Source organism: Euphorbia lathyris, chromosome 2, assembly GCF_963576675.1.
Source record: "Euphorbia lathyris chromosome 2, ddEupLath1.1, whole genome shotgun sequence".
Lineage (NCBI taxonomy): Eukaryota > Viridiplantae > Streptophyta > Magnoliopsida > Malpighiales > Euphorbiaceae > Euphorbia > Euphorbia lathyris.
Genome location: NC_088911.1, coordinates 82,859,458 through 82,882,098, shown reverse-complemented (window position 1 = coordinate 82,882,098; position 22,641 = coordinate 82,859,458). Strand labels below are relative to the sequence as shown.

At 34.7% G+C, this 22,641-nt stretch overlaps 1 protein-coding gene across 5 annotated transcripts; it reads left to right on the top strand.

The window, feature by feature from the left end:
• The first annotated feature begins 1,666 nt into the window (after positions 1-1,666).
• Positions 1,667-17,902, top strand: LOC136218736 (general transcription and DNA repair factor IIH subunit TFB1-1-like). 5 transcript variants are annotated; one of them, XM_066005810.1, is made up of 22 exons: positions 1,667-1,779; positions 1,871-2,124; positions 3,034-3,120; positions 3,386-3,464; positions 3,551-3,612; positions 3,733-3,796; positions 6,097-6,214; positions 8,625-8,700; positions 8,912-9,007; positions 10,730-10,774; positions 11,915-11,971; positions 12,141-12,296; positions 12,419-12,484; positions 14,145-14,268; positions 14,387-14,446; positions 14,526-14,656; positions 14,731-14,922; positions 15,023-15,136; positions 15,922-15,999; positions 16,643-16,690; positions 17,152-17,220; positions 17,615-17,902. In XM_066005810.1, exons 3-22 carry the CDS (start codon positions 3,040-3,042, stop codon positions 17,705-17,707), a joined length of 1,809 nt encoding a protein of 602 aa, XP_065861882.1. In that variant the 5' UTR covers positions 1,667-1,779; positions 1,871-2,124; positions 3,034-3,039; the 3' UTR covers positions 17,708-17,902. The 5 variants fall into 5 exon arrangements, with proteins under 5 accessions (XP_065861882.1, XP_065861881.1, XP_065861878.1 ...); XM_066005809.1 differs by having other exon boundaries at positions 2,991-3,120; XM_066005806.1 differs by having other exon boundaries at positions 2,983-3,120.
• The last annotated feature ends 4,739 nt before the right edge of the window (positions 17,903-22,641 follow it).

Genomic DNA, 22,641 nt, shown 5'->3' with positions numbered 1-22,641 from the left:
TTAATAAACTGGGCGGCGGGGTTCTAGTAGCGGTAGGGGTGCCAACCTGGTTGGGATGTCTGTTCAATACTTTCCTGTTGTTCCCACTCTTCAAATAAAAAAAAAAAAATCGAAACGATAACACCTAGCAACATATACTAAAAAAATAATACAAATATACAAAAATCTTTATTTTAGTCATTTTGAACAAAAAAAAAACACAAATAAAAAAGAAAACATGGATAAGGTAGCAAGAGGTATGGAACCTGGGTAGCGCCAGAAATGGAATTTCATCTATAAAAGATGAAACTATAACAACTACTCTTGTTTAATAAAAATAAAACAACAACACAATTGAGAATAAAAATAACTACAACATATGAAAAAATCGAATAATTACCTTGAGATACTTAAGAATTTCTTGTAATTTTTGACACTTTTGTTTTTCCCGATTTTAGTTGTCCATACATTTTCTATTTCTATAAGATTTATTCAATTGGAGATATGAGCTTGAAAAAAACAAATAAAAAAGAAAACATAGATAAGGTAGCGAGAGGTATAGAACCTGGGTAACAGCAGAAATGGATTGAAAGATGAAATTATAACAACTATTGTTTAATAAAAATAAAATAACAACATAATTGAGAACAAAGCTATAACATATTAAAAAAAATCAAAAAATTACCTTCAGAAATATAATACTATCTATCATAACCAATGAATATAATGGTGAAATACTATCTATCATGCTTTATATAGAAGTTTATTTGTAACTTTTGGATTTCCTTTGCTTTGTGTTTTTTCATCTTCTTGTAACTCTTACATTCTTTTATTATTTTAATTAATATATTATAAATATAAATATGTTATTTTTAATTAATTAAATCTTTTTAATCTTGATTTTTTTACTATGTTGACAACTCATAAAAAAACCTTTAAAACACTTCTCCTAATTTCTCTCTGCTTCCGCTGTTATATATATATATATATATATATAGATAGTATAGATTAGAGTAACATTTTAAGAAATTATTCATCCATTGAAACCAATGAAAGCCAGACCAATCGATAGAATTCCTAATTTTTGTTTTGAGGATTTCTTATTTTCTTGGGTTAAGGTGCAAAAATACCCCTAACGTTTTGGGTCAGGAGCAATTTTACCCCTAACGTCTAAAATGATGCAATTTTACCCCTAACGTTGGAAGCCAAGAGCAATTTTACCCCTAACGTTGATAAATTGGGTCAATTTGAGAAATAATTCATCAAACTGTCTTCTCGGTCATGAATCTTGTTATCTACATTTTGTACGTGTGTCATTTTATCAGTAACAAATCACAAACATTCGTTGGGATGTGAAAAAAATAAAAAAATATACTGTCTTTTTGTATGGATTTGACAAAAAAATTCAAAAAATTCACCGAGTTTATAAATATTAATTTCAAATTCTATTATTAAATTATAAAAAACATGAAATCCTTTTTTAGAACGAATTATTATGGAATTGGTGCAGAATAATGAACAAAAATATCTATGTTTTATAATAGTGTCTGAAATTGACCCAATTTATCAACGTTAGGGGTAAAATTGCTCTTGACTTCCAACGTTAAGGATAAAATTGCACAATTTTAGATTACTCGTGCCCCAAAACGTTAGGGTATTTTTGCACCTTAACCCTATTTTCTTCCATATGAACGGCTATCTTCTCCGTTCTCACACCAGTCCACTGCCCTCCACCATCTGAAGACGCAATCGATCCATAATTTATGTCTCACTGCTGGAGAACATCATGCCAATCTTCTAGTGAGTTTTTTTTTCTAACTTTTTAAAGAACATGTTCTGCAAATCACATTAAATTTGTGGACACTTAACTGAATAAAAAAAAAACTTCTAGGTAGTTTATTGTAAAAACAGAAACTTCAGTTTCCTGCAAACGACCTCAATTTGCACCTTGGCCATAAAAAATGTTAAAGGCAGAGTCTCTGAACTCTTAAAGCTGAAGCCCACCTCCTTTCCCCTTTTTTCCTTGATCAAAGGCAGAGGAATAAGCCGAATGTTGATCTGGAGATTTGAAAACCACAGAAAGAACGCAATTTTCCGTCTTTCCTTTGATATTCTGGTTATATCGCTTAACTTTCCTCTATCCAGGTACAGTTTTTTTCCCTATTTCTTTATCTGTTTTGTTCTGTCTAGGGTTTTTCTCGGGCTAGCATAGGAAGTATTGAAATTCAGCCATTGTTTCCGTGCCATTTCATTCAGGGTTTAAGCTCCATTTCATGAATTTATAACTTTATATTACCCAAAAACGAAAAATTATGTGTTTCTATCAATAGAATTGAACAAATTGAAGGTTGTATACTGCGTATTTTATGCAGGTGAGTAGTTCTATGAGTTCTTGGTTTACATTTTAGGATTATATTGGATATGTTTTTCTTTTTACTTTTTGAAATTCTTAATGTTATTTGCAATATTGCCTTTTAGATTGGTTTAAGTTATAGCTAATATATGCCTTAAAAACTAAATTGTTTACAAGAATGTATGCCAAATCGACATGGGAGGAAAAAAAAAATTAGCTGTGGCTTTTCATTCGTTTTCTCCTTTCTCCATTGAGTCCATCTTCAACCCACAACTTTTAGCCGAGTTTTGTTACATAATCCATGATGATGTAGTGGATTTAAATTTTTATCTTATACTGTCTGTTCTTATTTAGAGGGCGAGCCTTGGCGCAACGGTAAACGTTGTTGTCGTGTGACCAAGAGGTCGGGTTCGAGTCTTAGGAGCGGCCTCTTGCCAAATAAATTTGCAGGGGAAGGCTTGCCCCCAGTACACCCTTGTGGTGGGACCCCTCCCCGGACCCTCGCTCAGCGGGGACGCGTAGTGCGACCGGGCCGCCCTTTTTTTTTTTTTTACTGTCTGTTCTTATTTGTTTGGACGATATTGTATAGGAAAGGAAAGCAGAAAGTTTGAAAGTTATTTGTAGAAGTAATAAAAAATTAAGCTGCACAGTGATGCAGAATATCGCCCATAGTTGAACCTGCAAATTTTCGAGTTGGGTAGGTGATTATGGCAAGCGGGCAAGTAAAGAAGCGGGTCAAATACAAGACTTCGTTAAAGGATCCTGGCACTCCTGGTCTTCTGTTAATGGTATTCCCCTTTTCTTTATTTAAAGCTATAATGGATTCTTACTGAAGATTGAGGGACTTTTTTTTTCTATTGGCTGGTTGTATTGTGGTTAGAAGTTGTGATTTCAAAGGACAATTAGTAAATGTACGAAAAACAATCATATGTTGTTAGTTACTCAGTTCAATTTATGCTAGATTATTAAATTCATTTACTTTTCTTTGCGTTTTTGTTAATAAACGTTGCTATGTTTGATTAGGATTTCTTGTTCTCTGATACTTGTTTACAGAATGTGGCGAAATTGGCATTTAAGCCTAAGAATCCTAACTCAGCTTCGAGGCTTGATATGGAGTTCCAATACATTACAAGTACTTCCTTTTTCCCTGCATTCTTTTTGTGTATGTTCATTTATTATTTTGTGTGATGGAGTTTTTGATCTACGTGGAATTTGTAGATTTTAGATGTACAAAAGAGGGATCAAAGAAAGCACAACTGCTTAGTCTTACTTCAAATCAGGTTACTTCACCATATATATATATATATATATATAAGTATATATATATAATGTATTTGGGTCTCATTTTCAACTTATACTGAATGGTTTTCCCCTTATTGTGCCCACTTTGTGCTGCACAGGGTGTTAGTTACCTATTTGAGTTTGAAAATTATGGCGATCTCCATGTTTGCAAAGAAATTGTTGGTAAGCCTCATTTTTTAAGCACAACCATCATAATGGTTGATTGAAAGAATTTCTGCTTCATTTTGATGAAAACAATGCATAATTTTGTTCAAGAATTGCTTCTAGATTGCCAATGCTACACCATATACTAGCTCTAGAACTTGTCTTATTTGTTTTGCTTCCTAATAGTAATTGTTCATAGACCCTGATCAACCCCTATCATCCCTCAATAATCAACTATGTAGTTATCCTACAACACAAGGACCTTCACCTTTTTTATTTGTAGCCACTTCATATGGATTGGTTGATGCACAACCGTAACATCTGATCGCTCCTCTGTGTAAGGAGTGTTCGATTTATGTGTGAGCATGATCGTATCACACATGCAAGGCGCAAGAAGTAGGAGGACTAGTTATGATATTTACTAAGTCTTTTTTTTTTTTTTATGGTGGTAGTTAATTTTGTTTGTAAATGTTGCTGCTGTACCAACTGCTATTCAAGGTCATGCCTTAGCTCATGTTATCTATCAATGAGAAATATCTGAATTATTCTCCTGTCATTCCCTTTTCTCTCCTTTTGTCTAATTCTAAACCTTCTAATTCTGTACTAAGTCAGTAGAAATCGTGACATTGGTATTAGAGATGATCCTTCATTGGCCATAAATTCTGTATGGTTATTAGCTCTGAAAGAAAACCAAAGCAGCAAAACGAGCTCAGGCAAAGGCAATTGACGCCCTGGAACAACATATGAAGAACTTAAATGCTCAATTCAATGAACGCGCAGAAGGTACTGCTACACAACTGTAAATGATGCAGATCCAGATGCAGGATACCCAAACTTCACAGCAGCAACAAATAGATTCCATCTATCTTGAGCAGACGTTGCTGAGGAAAGAACATATCAACTCTCAAGTTTCAACAATAAATGGAGGAAATGATCAGCAAATCCTTCGCTACTCTTGTCAACTTCCGCACTGAAATCTCATATAAGGGACCTTCTCTTCTCTTATTCTGGCAAAGACCCAGAGAAAGGGATCCTAGGAGAGATTCCTTCTAGTTCTAATGGAGAACCAACTCAAGGAGCCTTCCAATTCAACAAGATGCTACCTAAGTGCGATCTGCCTACCTTTGAAGGAAGTGAGGTTGAAAACTGGGTTAGTAAATGCAGGAAATACTTTCAACTGTTCGATGTAGCTCCAGAGAAAAAAGTGGTCTAGCTGGGTTGTATTTACAAGGGAGAGCTGAAATGTGGTATAAGAACTGGACCAAGGAACATTCTCAAGCTAGTTGGGAGGAATTCATTGAGGAGATTAGCAAACAGTTTGAGGAATCCATCCTATTTTTTTATATCTCCTTACTCCAAAAGAAATTGCACCCTTCCCACCCTATCCTCACTACCCTTCCACCAATTCTGGATGATGAGTGGGAAATTAAGCCTCTGAAGGTCATCAGTTTCAGAACTGCAGTTATCAGTAATGTTCCTACTAAACAGCTCCTCATCCATTGATCTGGCTTATCTGCACTAGATGCCACTTGGGAGGATGAAGCCAAGATCCGCAATCAGTTTCCAGAATTCTATCATTCTTGAGGACAAGAATGTGCTATAGGGGGGAGGGGTATTGTCACATATGCAAGGTGTAAAAAGTAGGAGGGCTAGTTATGACATGGTATTGGAGCCTCTCAGACCAAGTGGTCAAGGGTTCGAATCCTAGCAACTTCATTAATTGGTGGAATTAAAACACATGGTGAGATGGGCTTGTGTTGTATAGGCTTCAAGCTCAGAGGCATTCAAGTGAGGGGGTGTGTCAGAGATTAATATAATTAAGCTTTTAGTTCAATTGGTTTCATTACAAGAAATATCTGAATTATTCTCCTACCTTTCCCTTCTCTCTCCTCTCTTCTATCCTTTTTTCTAATTCTAAACCTTCTAATTCTGTACTAAGTCAGTAGAAATCCTGACAGATTGTTTGTTTATTTCTTTTGGGGTTTTTGTCTGGAAAGAGATGCTGTTCATGTTGGCTCCACATTTTAGGTTTATATGCCAGAAAAAGACTTCCATGTAGGTTGGTGTTGGTTAAGGTCAGGAGGAATTTATGACCATTTTTATGATACATCTAAAAAGTTGCATTTTATTAGTACTGACATGAAGATTATTATGTGTTTACCTTTGCTGCCTTTTCCTGTTGTTTCAGAAGACCCTGTCTTTCTTTTTCTTTATTTTAAATTTTAAAATTCTCTGCTAAGTATTTATCCTGTATATATTTAATAATATTGTTTTGTGTGTTTGATTATCTTGAAGATTGGTGTGGTTTTTGTAAACAGGAATGGCCCTTTCAAAGCCTGTAGAAACTCCAAAGCCTGCAGATACTAATTATTCTCCTTCCGAGGAACCTAGTATGGAAGAAGCGCATCTTCGGATGAAGCTGCTTCTAGAAAATGGGTAATTTCATCCTTTGAATTGTGCAATGAGTTTCCAACATTGTGTGCCGTTTGAGATTTAATTTACCTTTGGTCATGGTTTGACTGTAGTACATACTTAACTTTGTATGAAAAGGTTTTCTGTGCTACATTATCATGGATTTCTGTTGGTCTTTGCGAAGGCAACATACACTTTTCCTTATTGGTCTTTGCAAAGGTCACATGGACTTTTCTGTATTGGTCTTTGCAAAGACCACATACACTCTTCCTTAGTGTAAAAGTATTGATGGTCTCTATTTGTTGGTCTTTTTTATAGGAAAAAATGATAAAACAGTTTTGGAAAAAAGGTTGCTTTGAATGTTAAAATTCATGAGATATAGGTCCTTATAGTTTTTAAACTGCAGTTATGTTCACAGACATGATACTGTATCAGAGTGTTTTGGCTAATTGTAATTTGGAATAATTGTAGTATGCACTAATATAAAAGGAGAAACAGTTTGGGGAAGACCTTCATTTTTTCTTTCAATGAAATACACTTGCAATTTTTCTAGGTTTCAAATTGCAATTATGTTCATGGACATTATTTTGGAAATTTTTTTTGTTGCGTCTAAAGCATATTGGCTATAACTGTGTTTTATTTTTATTTGAAGTTAGCGTCTACAAAAAGTGGGGGCATGTTATTTTATTTCTGACTTCTGAGCAAACTCCTATATTGGGAACTCCAAACACACAACAATAGCTGTCTAAAACTATGCTGATGATGAGTCAAATCTTCCAAACAAGATGGGGGGATGACATAATCAGCAGAATAAGAAAAGATGACAAATTTAACTGAGGCTCCATTTGGATAGATGAGGATTCAAAATGACAAGGGATTTGGAATTTCATGTTATATAGAAATTTAGTAATTTTCACTTGAAATAAGGGTTAAGGTACAATTCTGCCCCAACATATTTGGTGGTAGACAATCTAGCCCACTAGGCTTGAAGCGTGCACAACACAAACCCATATTACCATGTCTTGCAATTTAATCAACAAATGTGGCTGTCAGGAATGGAACTCTAGACCACTTGGTCAACCATACCACGTTATGGAACCAATTGAACTAGAAGCTCAAGCTGATAGTTAAAGGTCCACTTCATATAATATCTGACACTGTTCAACTTTTATGTATTCATCATGCAGCTGCTCTCTCATTATTCAACTACAGATCCAAAGCCCCAAGCTTTTCCATTTTCTTTCTTGAAGTCTACATCCTTTTCTTATATCACCTACTTACCAAGAAAAAAAACCATTTTGCTTTTTCCCCCCTAGGAAAAAAGTTCTAATACTACTGGGTTTTCGAACTTGATTCTCTTTAAGGTTCATGAGTTTAATTGCGAGAAGTTTGAACAATGATTAAAAAAGGGTTTATCTCAGATCCAACGCTTCCTTGTTTCCCTTGAAGAACTTCTTCAAGAACTCTATTCTCTAGGGTTTTAAGCTCCCCTAATTCTAAAATCATTTATTCTCCACCCCATTTTTAGCTATAATGAATTGACTCTCCCTCCAGCTTTGCCTGGGGCATCATCATAACCCTCTTCCAACTGATGTCTGCGGAACAAGCCCTTGAACAGAATTTGGCAGAAAAATCTCCTTCAAAAACTTAGAAAAAGGATTTGATAACTTGAATAATTGTGAGTTGAGACATGTTGCGAGGCTTACTTTTATTGGGAAAGATGGGTATAAGATTTCCTGTGCTATGCATAAAAGGGTTTTGATGGAGAAGAGTGGATTTTGTAGAGTGAAATTGAGAGTCAGGAAAGGGGATTATGTTCTCTGTGGAGATTAGTGAGTGCGAGAAGAGGTTTATTGGAGACTGAAATTTTAAGTCCCTTTCAAATCCTTATCTATGTAAATCAGTGAAGCCTATATAAATTGGAAAATCGGTCATAATCATGTCAAATTGTTGGACTTCTTGTATTTGAATAAGAAACCATTCCCTCTCGTGGTATTCTGGCTAAGAGAATCCTTGATTTTTTTTTTTTTTTTTGTATTTTGGAAAATGGTGTAACATCTATTAATATGAAAAAGAAAACTGAGTTTAAATTGAAAAATTTCCGGCTAATTTTGATTGACATGTAATGAGGTCATGGGAAGTTAAAAGTATGGAAAGAGCATTATCTGTGTTTGAGAAGATAGAAGCAAGCAGAGCTAATAAGGAACTCATTTCATGAGTAGAATGATTGTTAAACTACTAGATTTTAGAAGTTCAGAGATTAAGTATAAGTATTTTATCTTGAATTGGAAGTAATTTATCCAATCATGTATGATTTCATACAATGGAAATTATAGTATGATATTAGTAGTAGCTGTAAGTGAACAACCCTTATTCAACCTCATAATTTTATTGTCAGATTCTCTTAGCATCACTAAATTTTTTTCCTCCACAGTGAGTTGCAGAAACTTCATCAGCAGTTTGTAAGTGCTGGAGTGTTGACAGATACTGAATTTTGGGCTGCAAGGAAGGTTTGTTTTCTTTGAAAGCATATACATGGCTCTGTTGCTTTCGTGATATAATTTCATTGTCTAAGAAATTGCAGCATCTACATCAATATAGACATTTGCAATTCTTTTTCTCCAATGAGAAACCTTCTGTGTAGAAGTTGTGGTTGTAAAAAAGGAATAAGTTTTTGAAGAATATGTAATCACAATTTTTCCTTCTTAATTGTATTTGCAGAAATTGCTCAATGGGGAGTTTAGCAGGAAGTCAAAGCAACGGGTGGGCATTAAAAGTGCTATGCTTTCAGACTCCAAGCCACTCATTGATGGACGGGTACAGTGTAGCATCTCCTTCTGTGTGCATGGACATTGTTTTTTATGGGTTTAGTATTGAGTCATTAATGCTATGAGTAATAACACACATGCCGGGTAAGCCTTATAAGTGTTATGGTTTGAGGCTTCAAGCTACTCCTTGATGGGCATTTACCATTGCTTTCTCTCTCTCTCAGTGTGCATGCACATTGTGTTTCATGGGCTTATTCTATGTTTGTAAGCCCTTCACATTTTTTTTTGGTCAAGAGGGTATTTAGAGGAGTTGGAAGTCGAACTCAAGATCTCCACCTTCATTTATTGCTTGTGTACCACTTGCTATTGAGCCCTTCAAATTTTGATGAGCACATACTGACCTAACAATCACGTGCTTGACTTCTAAGATCACTGTATTGCGAATGTAATTACTGGATGTCATTTTTATAAAAACATGTCAATACTGTGTTTAGCGAGTAGCATAATACTGCAAATTCCAGGAGAACAACTTTAATGTGGATCTTCATTCTTACTGAAGAGATTTCTGAAATGTAATTGGTAGCATCTATAGTTTTTTCCTTTTTTCTTTAGAACGAGCACATGTGATATAAAATTTTATATTCTTAAAACAGCTTGAAGGGTAAAACAATCTATAGAATGTATCTAACATCCCAAACCTTTTTTAGACGTTGATTGCCCTATTGTAGTTAATAAATTGTTACTCCATTTTTTGAGGAGTATAGGGTTTCCAAGCAGGTGAGATTTCTGGGCCAATTAAACAAAAGAATCAGTATTCCTACTCATATTCCTTCCAAATACCTTCTATCAAACCCCATCTTTCATTATTTCGATGAATGAAATTCAATTCTATTTCTGTCCTGATAATTAACTTCAAATTGAACGGTCATACATTTTTTAATATCTAATAATATTTTTTATTATTGGTTTGCTGTATTATTTAGTTATTTATGTAGATGTATTAACACTATGATTATTGTTAAATCTGAAACTTTCCAAGTTATTGTATGTAAACTCGTATCTACATGATTATAGTTATATTATTTCACTGAATGAAATTCAATTGTATTTCCTGACAATTAACTTCAAATTTAATGGTCATTGAAACTATTATTTATATCTAATAATATTTTTTAATATTGGTTTATTATTTATTTATTTATGTAGACATAGAGCCTTGGCGCAACGGTAAAACGTTGTTGTCGTGTGACCAGAGGTCACGGGTTCGAGTCTTAGGAGCGGCCTCTTGCCAATTAAATTGGCAAGGGAAGGCTTGCCCCCAATACACCCTTGTGGTGGGACCCCTCCCCGGACCCTCGCTCAGCGGGGACGCGTAATGCGACCGGGCCGCCCTTTTTTTTTTTTTTATAAAACTTCCCAAGTTATTGTATGTAAACTCATATCTGTTGACTCAGTCAAAAGTGATCAACTGGTTCTAATTTCATTGTTTTTAGTGTAGCAAATTTTCACATAAGTATAATATTTAATATTGTGATATGTGGTTCGTTAATCAATTCTTCCTCTTATATTAATTCTGTTGTGCATGGTCAATATCTTTGTGGCATAAAATACAGACACATTTAATTGATATGTCGTCAGATAAACATTCACATGTAAAATAATGCATGGTAATTGGCTCATCGAGAAAGAAAAGGTTGAGCAGTTTAGTTTATTACGTTTTAAATCAATTTTCATATAAATGTTTACTAGTCTTATTTCGTTTTATTTGCAGACGAACAAGGTTACATTTAATTTGACGCCTGAGATTGTACGCGAGGTATGTTATTGTATCATTTACACTCTACTGCGCCTTGATAGACATTTTCCAGCAGGAGTGGAACCACTTTTGTCATATAGAATATAAAACTTTTCAATATATAGATGATGATTATGCAAAGCAAACAGTGATGTTTTCTTAGTTTTGATAGACAGTAAGAATACTATAGGTATGGTAAAGTAAACCTCTTTATTGCTCTTGTTTTCTTGTATCATTTTCTCCTTTGTGTGCTCTGGCTCTTTGTTATGTATTAATGTTACTTTCTTGGATTGGTTTTAGTTGTGTGGATACTGAAAGTCTGAAGTTGGAATTGTGTTTTTATTTTATTATTATTATTATTATTAATATTAAATGCACTATCCATAATGCTTCTTTGTACTTGAGTCATACTGGCTTCCACCTGTATGAAAACAACATTTACACATTGTTTGGATGGGTTGTAATTAAAGTAAGGTAAAGTAAAATATATAAGATACAGAGTATGGTCTATGAAATAATTCCATGTGTTTGGGAACTAGATAAGGTGAAATGATGGTTTAATAATATTGTTGTGTTTGCTTTGAATGTAAAGGAACATAACACTATGTTAAAACTACGAATTTACTCAATGCAAATAATTTAAATTTTTATAATTATATTTATGCTATGTAAAAAATCATGTTAATTTTCTGTTAATAAATAATTTACTTTCTGAAAGGAGAACATATAAAGATGAAAACAAATGATGAAAAGAGAAAATAGAGTTGTAATATTTTCATTACATAATGTATGGTAAATTGAGAAAATAAAATAAGGAATAGAGATTATTATTTTTTTAACATAAAAATATATATACGCTCAAAACACTCCAATTTGGAGTGTTAACATAATTGAGTGTTTAACCCATCAATTTACCATCAAAACATGTCTCTCGTTTACCCTGAACAACAACATATCCATACATTTACATTATAAACCCATAGGAACCCATGAACCAAACAAGGGCTCGTTGTTTTCAGGGCAAGTACAATAGTCTAGGCCTGTTATCACTCTATTTCAAGTGTAGTTTTATGTGATACCTAGATGATATAGCTTTGATAATGTGGTGCATCAGATTGCTGCACATTTTCTGTTCTGCTTATGGTTACTTTCTCTTTTTAGATTTTTGCAGAGAAACCAGCAGTCCATCAAGCATACTTGAAGTTAGTTCCAAATAAGGTAACGAGAACAAAGGACTTGTTAAAGTTTTAATTGAGTTTGCCATGTGGATGGAAATTTGTATTGTTGGGTCAATGATCTTCAAATTAGTATCTACAGCTGGTGTTGAGTTTCTTTTATTCCTTCATGAACCTCTTGAGAATATTTTGTTTTGTTTTTTGAGCTCTAGATGACAGACAGGGATTTCTGGACCAAATACTGTAGAGCTGAGTACCTCCTGCGCTCAAGGAATATTAACGCAGCAGCAGCAGAAGCTGCTGAAGATGAAGAGCTTGCCCTTTTCCTGAAACCTGATGATATTTTGGCTTCTGAAACTCGGCGGAAGGTACTCTTTTGGACTCCTTAACTTAGATATCCTGATGAACTATTTCACTTTGCAATTCTCGTTTCTTATTTAATTCTATCTTGAAATATAGCTGGGTTCTTATTGGTATTTTCCTTGTTCAGATCAGATGTGTTGATCCAACTCTAGACATGGAAGCTGACCTGGGGGATGATTATACACATCTGCCAGTAAGTTGGTTTTTTGCATCGATTTCTTGAGTTGTTGTCTCATGGATTCGTGTATATTGTTAATTGTTAGTTTGTCTTGTTTGTGGTAATACAAAAAGGTTCAGGTGCAGTGAATTTTGTCACTGGAGGCAGCCAATGGAGTTATAGTTGAACTAATGGAGTTGCAAAATTGTAGTCTGTATAAAGGACTTGATATAGGGCATTTCTTTCGGAGGTTTAGAAAGACTTACACTTGTTATGGTAGAGCAAATGTGTGAGTGTAAGCTTAAAAATTTTGAACTTCTGAAATGTTCAACCTTATGGAATGCGCACTTTGAGTCCAGGATAGGGTCAGTAAGGGCAACCGTTTTTCATTGTCCTTTTTTTTTCTTCCAATAATGAGTATATGTAACTAATTGGAAAAATTCATCTATCTTAAGGTTGGCCTAATATACCCTTTTACCCCTATTGCTTTTATTACAATGCACTTTAAACCCTAAAGGCTAGTAACAGTGGCTGTTTTATCATTAAGGTGCAGCATTTTGAAATTTCTTTGTAACTGTATGTTAGTCTCTGAAATTTCAAGATCTGGTAGCATTTAGTTCTGAATTATTGTGTTATAATATCTCTTATCCCTTCAAAATTTAAGTTTTTCAGTGTTCACTTAAAGTAGCATAAGAATTGAAGTACTTAAATTTGATCTCATAGGGACAGAAGCCAAACTTAAGGGATCTTACTAAACTTTCCAAGTACCCTTCTTATTGTTTTGTCTAAATTGTACATCATAGTTCTCAATGGGGTAAGGTAGAGATGGGATATACTTTTATAGATTTGGTTATACCCCTACTTGTGAAGCTAGAATATGCAAGTTGATAGGATGAATAAGGAAAAAAAGGTACTGTTCTTTGTTACATCTGTTGAAACGTTTATATTAGTGATTAGAGTTAGTTAAAAGGATAGAGGTAGCTATACCATTATCCTCCTAGTAACTACCTTGATAAGTTGACTGCTCACATTGTTATGGGCCTGCAAGTAGAATCTCGTCACATGTCTTTTCACAAGAAAATACTTGATTTCCCTTGTTTTTCCTGTTCTTCTACAGACCTATCTTTGAAGCTCAATTGTGATTTATAAGAGGTCACCCAAACTCCCCTGGTTCTTATTTGACTGAAAAATCATGATTAATTTTATTGAATATGATCCTTCCCTTTAAATAGAAGACCCTAAATCCATAAGAATTCTTATTTAGAAAAACACCTAAATAATGGAACTCCCTAAATAGTAGAACTCCTAAACAATAGAATACTAAATAATAAAACTTCCTCAATAAGATCCAAACCCTATCATCCATAGAAGACTTGATCACCTTTGTTCAGTTTGTTATATGGATAATTTGTATTTGCAGAGTGAACTGTTGGATATAGATGATTATTGCTGAATATTACCAGCATTGTGAGATTGTCTTCTTCTAGCATCTTAATGTAATATTATGACTCTTTGAGTTTTCTAAAGTTCAGACTTTACAAATTTAAAGAAATGTTTAGGCTGTCTATTTAAGATGTTCTTTGCTAGGGTTTGTGTTGGAAAAGTTCTTTTGTGTCATCGATTGTTCAGTTGCCTGAATCTGTTTGGTATATTTCCATCTAGTACTTGCTAACCGTGGTTCACTTTGAAAATTCAGGATCACGGGATTGTTCGTGATGGTAGCAAAGATTTTACAGAATCACAGAACGAGCCTTGTACAAGAACTTTGTTGCAGGAGCTTAACCGCCATGCTGCTGTTGTTCTTGAAGGAACAGCTATAGGTAGGACTTGCATGAGTTGCTTCTCTAATTAATTCGTGCAGGTAATGAAATTAGATGTTGTCTCGTGCCTGTCGATGCGTGTTTGACCCTTTTTGTTTACAATAATATACTTTTACAGATGAAGAGCAGTTGAAAAACACACAAACGGTGGCAGAGGCACTTGCTCGATCAAAACAAGGTTAGTACGTGTTGATGCTTCTTTTTCATTTTCTTTAATTCTTCTTGCATAAAAAATGACCTTGTCCTTCTGTTATTAGGGCATAAAATAGTTAATCAAGAAGCTGCTGGGCATGCAAACCAGGAGAAACTGAAAAGAATTTCACAAGTTATGGAAATTGAGGATCTTAGAGGATCAAATGATCTTCCATTAGCACCACTCTCCATTAAGGTCAAATTTCTACCATCATGTGCTTGTGATTGATTGTATATCTTAAAACAATAATTGTGTATTTATGAACCCAGGATCCACGGGACTATTTTGATTCTCAACAAGCTAGTGCACTAAGAATTTCAAAAGATGAGTCAGTTGGAACCGAAACTATGAATTGCTGCTTAAGCACCCAGGAAGCTTATAGTTCTCTGAGGGACTCCATTTCGAAGGTTAAAGCTACAGGATTGAATGATCCCATAGTTAAACCAGAAGTTTCTATGAAGGTAGTAGAAAATTGGATTGTGGACTGTTTCCCAAATAGGATAGGAAACTGCACATGTATTTTTGTTATGCCGAAGTAAATGGGCTTACTTTATGATGCAGGTTCTTTCTGTATTGACACACAATATCTCAAGCTCAAAATATCATCTTGGGAAGGATCCTAAGAAGAGTGTTTTGGACAGTTTGCCAAACCAAATCAAGGAGGAATTGCTACATGTAAGTGGCATTTGGCTTATCTTTTCTTTCGTTGTTGTCCCTCCTATGCATGTTTAAAAGAAGGAAATTGTTGAAGGTTCTGTTATGCAAATATTATTTGCAGTGGACCCAATGTTCAACAAAACGGCCGCCTGGGCCTGCGTTAGGCACTCGAAATCGGGTATCGGTTCCAATTTTCCCCATTTGGCCTCCTGGTAGCATCTAGGCTGCTTGGGTAGCGTCTAGGCGGCGCTAGGCTGCCTGGGCAGCACCTAGGCGGTCGAAACAAAAAATGTTCATTATTATTAAGACTTTAAGTAATTGTGTTTATTCTTGTTTTCAAATATTTTTGTTCAACTGCGTTCTTTACTTTCTATGGTATGGTTTAAGACTTTAAGTAAATTGTTTCATAGTTTTTGGTGAATTATATTACTTATGGACATTATTTTTTACTTGTTTGAATTGGTTCAATGATATCGTTGTTGAAATATTAATTTTTGCACATTTTTAAGGATCTATGTTACAAATATACATGTTATTTTATATTAAATCATTTTATATTATAATTTTTAGATGGTACCGTATAATACATCTTTTAATTGTATATAATAATTTGTTTATTAACAAATAAGAAAATACAACAAATCAGATTAATTCCTGGCCCTGTCTGTCAACTAGTGTCTAGTGCTCTTTACAACCTTAAGTGGACCTCACATCAAGCAATTGGGTTGTAGGGATTATTGCTTTTATTATTGGATTTGGTTTACTTCCTGTGATCTAATGTTTATAAGGAAACTCGTCTTCAGCACTGGATGTCTATTGAGGAGTTGTTGAGACATTACTGGTCATCGTATCCAATCACTACGGCGTATCTTTATGCAAAGGTAAAATGCCCCTCTTCTCTTGTTACTGTGAGATGCTCGATGTGCTAAGAGAGTTGTTGAAATATTGGAAACTTAGTTGTGATTTAGCATGTTCCATGACATTATATGATATTCAAATATACAGTAAAATTTTGATTTGTGGCGAAGATAGAGTACCAAAATAGAATTGTCTTGTATATGGGCTGAACTTCTTCATGTTTTTGCTTATGTTTTGCTTTTAGCAATTGGTGATTATTGATGAGTGAAAACCCGACTTTCAAAGAGAAAAATGGAACTAGTATATGTGGCTCAGAATTAGAGGTTGACGGGCAACTTTTACCAAAAACTGCTGTGTACCAGGGATTCTTTACTTTCAATTGAAGAGGTCTAGAATTTGGGAGATCTGTATTAAATATGTTCTATGTTTAATTAGATTCATCAATCTAGTAGGTAAAACCTTATTTGAGTTTGGATTTAGCATGCCCCTAAACAGGTATAATTACAATCCATCTCAGATAACTTCTAACTCTCATTCATGAATGATGAATATAATCTTTGCAAATATAGATAGTGGTGGACTTCAATCTGAATAATCAAGACATTTTCTTAGTGCCATCCATTTCAGAATTCCATTTTCCTCAATTAACTCTTTTGGCATTTGTAGGTAAGTAGACTGAAAGATGCAATGTCAAAAGTTGATTCACAGCTACAGGTAATTTAACTAGAAGTGTGATTTCCGTACCTTCCAATTGTTAGATACATCATTCCTAGCAACTTATTTCTGCCATGTTGCTTGCATGTTTTCTTTAAAGGTAGGAGGGTGGACTAAAGTCCAAATAAATTTTTTACGGGCATACCCAAGGTTCGAACCTGGAAAGTCCAGCTTCAAACATTAGTGGATTACTGCTAGTCCTATATTCATGTTTTCTTAAAGAAGTGTTTTTCGGTAGAATAGAATGTATTATGGTTCTTAAGTTTTAATTTATCTTCTCCATCTGATTAACATTACAAATGATTTTGAAATGTTTTCAAGTATTCATTTTGTTTTACCAGAAATTGGCAATGGCAAATTCGGCGTCTAGCATTGTGCGCATGTGATCACCTGCTGGAGCATGTTATTCTTGCAAGTTTCCTTGTCTGTCGTTTAACTCTATTTCCCTTCTTATATCCCAGGAAATGAAGGAATCTGTGCAATCAGATCTTAGAAATCAGCTTTCACTCCTTATTCGTCCAATGCAACAGGTAATAACTTGTGTCCTTATTTTATTTCAATTTTAAAATTTCATGCTTCAAGCTTTGAGGATAACATTGTGGGGGCACTTTCCAGTTAAATTTAATGGTCTCGTTGTTGGTTCATGGAATCAGGAAAAAAACTTTTTGACCGAATCTTGATGAATGAAGTTAGTAGATAAAGGATCTAGCACTATACTGTATCTCTAGTGAATATTGAATATATAGAGGATTGGGTTAATCCTTTCCGCAGCTGCATTCCTAAAATGCTTAGTTGTGAGGCATAGCAATGTGAATTGATTTGGGTTGTATACTAACTAAGCATGTCTCAACGTGGCTCTTTATTTGTGAATTGATGACCTATTTATTTGTTACTGTTTGGAATAACTTGAATTCATGGGTGCAGGCTTTAGAGGCGGCCATGCAACATTATGATGTAGACATGCAGAGAAGAGCAGCAAGGAGTGGAGGAGAGAGACCAAATGGTATGTCTAGTTGAGTTTCAAGGCATTTTTACTTTAATTTAGCTTCCACCTTTGTGGCAATCAAATTTCAACTGTATATCAAATCAATTTTGCTGTGATAGACATTATATTATCATCTGTAAAAACCTAAAAACTAATCTGCCATGCTGCAACAAATAAGGCATATTATTATGACCAAAAGTAGAGGTGCCAAAGTTTATTATTTTGTATTTACTGCTTGTCATCTATTTAGTATGACACCACGTGATAATTTTTCTTTTTTCTTCTTCCTTTTAAACCACTTTCTTTTTCATAATTGTTTTTAAACTTGACATGCCAGATCAAAACCTTCTAAGTCAGCCCTGCATATCAGTTTGCCTCAAAAAATATTTTAGTCAATTTTACGTGCTAATTTATGGGGAAATTTACAAAACTGACCCAATGGAGAAGCTCATTTACATACATTTTAGATATATATTACCAAACTAGACCCTTCCAATACATATTTTCCAAAAATACCCTTAGTATATATATAACAAACAACAAAACACAGAATGTAAGTTTTTGAGAACACCACTTTCAAGGATTAATTCGAGCTTCATCTTCAAATCACTTTCATGAATCAATCCAAGCTCTTGTTGATTTCCAACATCGTGTAAGTTTTTGTTGATTTTAAATACATAATAATCAATTACAATTCTAGGTTAGTTATACGCAAGTGTTGTACGCAACTAGTTGAACTTAACCTAGGTGTCAGTGGTTTGCAAATTGCTAATTGCGAACCATCTTGTTAAATTGTGAACTATCTTTTATCATTTGCGTTTAGTATAAATTGCGACCCAATTGTGAAGTAATTCTCTATTTAGCGCTTCACAATTTACAAAATGCGAACGAAATCTCCAAAATGCGAAGTTTATTTCACAATTTATTTAAATTGCAATCCAGTATATAAAATTGTGATTCACAATTCTTCAAATGCGAACTGACTGACAAAATGCGAAGAGTCAATTTCAATGAATTTCACTCTATTTCACAATTGCGAACTATCCTTTATACGTCTTTGTTTAATATGATATGATTCTTATATGAATTTGACAATAAATTTTGCTCATATTAGTAAAAGTATGTCCATAAAGTTTGTTATTTGTTTGATCTCATGGAATGACCAATGGAAAAAAGTTGTAAGTTCCATGACATACGTGGGTGGTGAATCGAAGTTACTTTGGGTTTCAACAAAAATCAAGTTGGAGAGGTTAAAAGAGAGAATTTATACTTCTGTAGGTGTTGATTTAACCTCATATGACCTACGTATGTCCATGCAAGCAAAACACAGTCCAAACAAAAATCTTGGAAAAATAGTATAATGATGTACGATGCTTCCTAGAGTATCGTTGGAAGAATCCGACCTATGTGATCCCACTATGTGTTGAATTGATACCGCGAACAATAGACGCATAAATATCACGAGGTTGTAAGGAAGAGAATGTTGAGACGAGTAACCCTCGCAAGCCAATACACGTCCAAACCATGTGTTAGATCAACCAATTGATGATCTGATTGTTGATCAAATGACACGTGAAGATATATGGGGTATTTATATGTCGAGCATGATGATGTCCTTTGGCAAAAAAGGAGGGTTGGTCCATTTAGGTGGCTTCTAGAGGTTAATGATGCACCCACGATTCCTATTGTATCTCAAGCATCAACAAGGGTGATCAGTTTAAAGGTGCATGATATATTCTTAAACAAATGAGAATTGCAAGATGCACTTAAGAGACATGCAATTCAAGAAAAATATGAATGGAAGGTGATGTGATATTGGTTATGAAAAAGAGATAATAACCAAATCAACAAGTTTTCCCGATCTATCTTAAGGAATTAATAGAATCAAATAACAAACATAAATTGGTGATAACAAACCAATCCCAAAGAATTAAAGACAATGAAAGGAGATCTGACCTTACACCTTCGAATAATTAAATTGGAACCTGAGTGTTTGGCGATTCACAAGTACCTTACCAAAATACTTGTTCACGATCAAGATAATATTGCAAGAATGATGACCCGGTCTCTCAAGCTCACAATAAAGAATTCAATCCCGGATTGAAAATAATTCCCAAAGGAAAAGAAGAACTTTTGTTCATAAAAATATTGATTTCTGATTGATGAAAATAATGAAGAATACAAGCCTATATATAGGCTACAAAATAAACCTAAACCTAAACTAAAAAGGAAGTTGAATCCTAGTGCACCAAGGTAAAAGAAATCCTAATTAGACAAGGAAAAACATTAAATTCGTTTTTGTCCTTTAGAGCCCAATTTCAGCCCACTAATTAACATTATTTGGGCCTTTTAATTAGCTAGAAATAAGCCCAATCAAACCTATAAGGTTATAGCATTAATTTTAATGAGTCCCAATGGGTTTTGCACATGCCAAACACATGCAAGTCCAAAGCTTCTCTTAAAATATGATCAACCTTTTTACATATCACTATTATGGGCTTGGGCTTGGATACAACACAAAAACACACCATCTTTAATGACTTCGCTAGAATTCATTCCTTGTTTAAAGAAGCTCAAGATGAGTCCATTAAGCATTTGTTGGTCTTTCTTTGCACGATTCTTCGTCATAGGTCCAATTGACAGCTCCAATGGATCCCTCATGCTTCTACTAGGCTCCTTAACTCCAAGCTCCTTTGTTCCATGCTCTTGTGCTTTTGATATCACATCATTCCCTCTCTCTTGAAAAGGATTTGTCCTCAAATCTTCATCTCCTACATCAAACAAAGATAAATCAGCCACATTAAAAGTTGCATGCACACTATACTCACCTGGCAAGTCGAGCTTGTAGGCATTATCCCCAATTCGTGCGACTACTTGAAATGGACCATCGCCTCTAGGATGTAGCTTTGATTTTCTCTGAGCGGGGAACCTTTCCTTGCGCATATGCAACCACACCCAATCACCGGGTTCAAATAGAACACATTGTCGACCCTTGTTAGCTTGCTTTGCATAATGCTCATTCTTCTTCTCCAGTTGTTGTTTCACTTGTTCATGTAACTTAAGCACCATTTCTGCCTTTTTCTTTCCATCTAAACTTTTCCTTTCATCAACAGGCAAAGGGATCAAGTCTAATGGTGTCAAAGGATTAAAACCATAAACAATTTCAAATGGTGAGAAGTTAGTAGATGAATGTATAGCCCTATTATAAGCGAACTCAATAAATGGTAGGCATTCTTCCCATGACTTAAGATTCTTTTGAATAACTGCCCTAAGAAGTTGTCCTAAAGTTCTATTTACTACTTCGGTTTGACCATCAGTTTGAGGGTGACAAGAAGTAGAAAACAACAGTTTAGTCCCCAATTTATTCCACAAAGTCTTCCAAAAATAGCTTAAAAACTTAGGATCTCTATCACTAACTATACTCTTTGGCATCCCATGCAGACGAACAACCTCTCTAAAGAACAAGTTAGCAATATTAATAGCATCATCAGTTTTATGGCATGGTATGAAATGTGCCATCTTAGAAAAGCGATCTACAACCACAAATATGGAATCATTACCTCTCTTAGACCTAGGTAAAGCCATCACAAAATCCATGGATATAGCAGTCCAAGGTTCATTCGGCACAGGTAATGGAGTGTATAAACCATGAGGCATAACTCTAGACTTAGCTTTCTTACAATTAATACAACTAGCACATATTCTTTCCACATCACGTTTCATATGAGGCCAAAAGAAATGTTCAGAAATCATGTCCAAAGTCTTAGCAACCCCAAAATGCCCCATCAAGCCTCCACCGTGGGCTTCCCTCACAAGAAATTCTCTATGTGAACATTTAGGCATGCATAATCGATTATCTCTAAATAAGTAGCCCTCATGTCTATAAAATTTTCCAAAAGCAGTAAGTTCACAAGCTTTATAAATAGATGCAAAGTCTAGATCATCAACATATAATTCTTTGATATACTCAAATCCTAAACACTTAGCATGCATCACATTCAATAAGCTAACTCTCCTACTTAATGCATCAGCAACTACGTTTTCCTTCCCTTGCTTATACTTAATCACATAAGGAAACGTCTCTATAAATTCCACCCACTTGGCATGTCTTCGGTTCAATTTTTGTTGACCCTTAAGATGTTTCAAGGATTCATGATCGGTGTGGATCACAAACTCTTTAGGCCATAAATAATGTTGCCACATTTGCAAAGCCCTAACTAATGCATAGAGTTCTTTATCATAAGCGGGATAGTTTAAGGTTGCACCACTAAGTTTTTCACTAAAGAAGGCTATAGGTCGACCCTCTTGCATTAAAACAGCACCAATCCCTACTCCCGACGCATCACACTCAATTTCAAACGATTTATCAAAGTTTGGAAGTGCTAAAACGGGGGCAGAAGTTAGTCTTGCCTTAAGCATCTCAAAAGCATCCTCTTGTGCTTTGCCCCACTTAAAGCCAACATTCTTTTTTATTACCTCGGTTAGTGGTGCTGCAATGGTACTGAAGTTCTTCACAAACCTCCTATAGAAACTCGCCAAGCCATGAAAGCTCCTCACCTCGGTAACTGAATTTGGCGTTGGCCACTCTTGAATGGCTTTCACCTTTTCAATATCAACAGAAACTCCTTGTGCTGAAACAATAAAACCCAAAAACACAACTTTCTCCATGCAAAATGAGCACTTAGAAAGGTTAGCGTATAATTTCTGTTCTCTCAAAACATCTAATACAACCTTAACATGTTCTATGTGTTCTGCCTCAGATTTAGAATAGATAAGAATGTCATCAAAATAAACAACAACAAATTTACCTATAAACTCTCTCAAAACATGATTCATTAATCTCATGAAAGTACTAGGTGCATTTGTTAAACCGAAAGGCATAACTAACCACTCATATAAACCATGCTTAGTCTTAAAAGCCGTTTTCCATTCATCTCCTAATGACATGCGAATCTGATGGTACCCA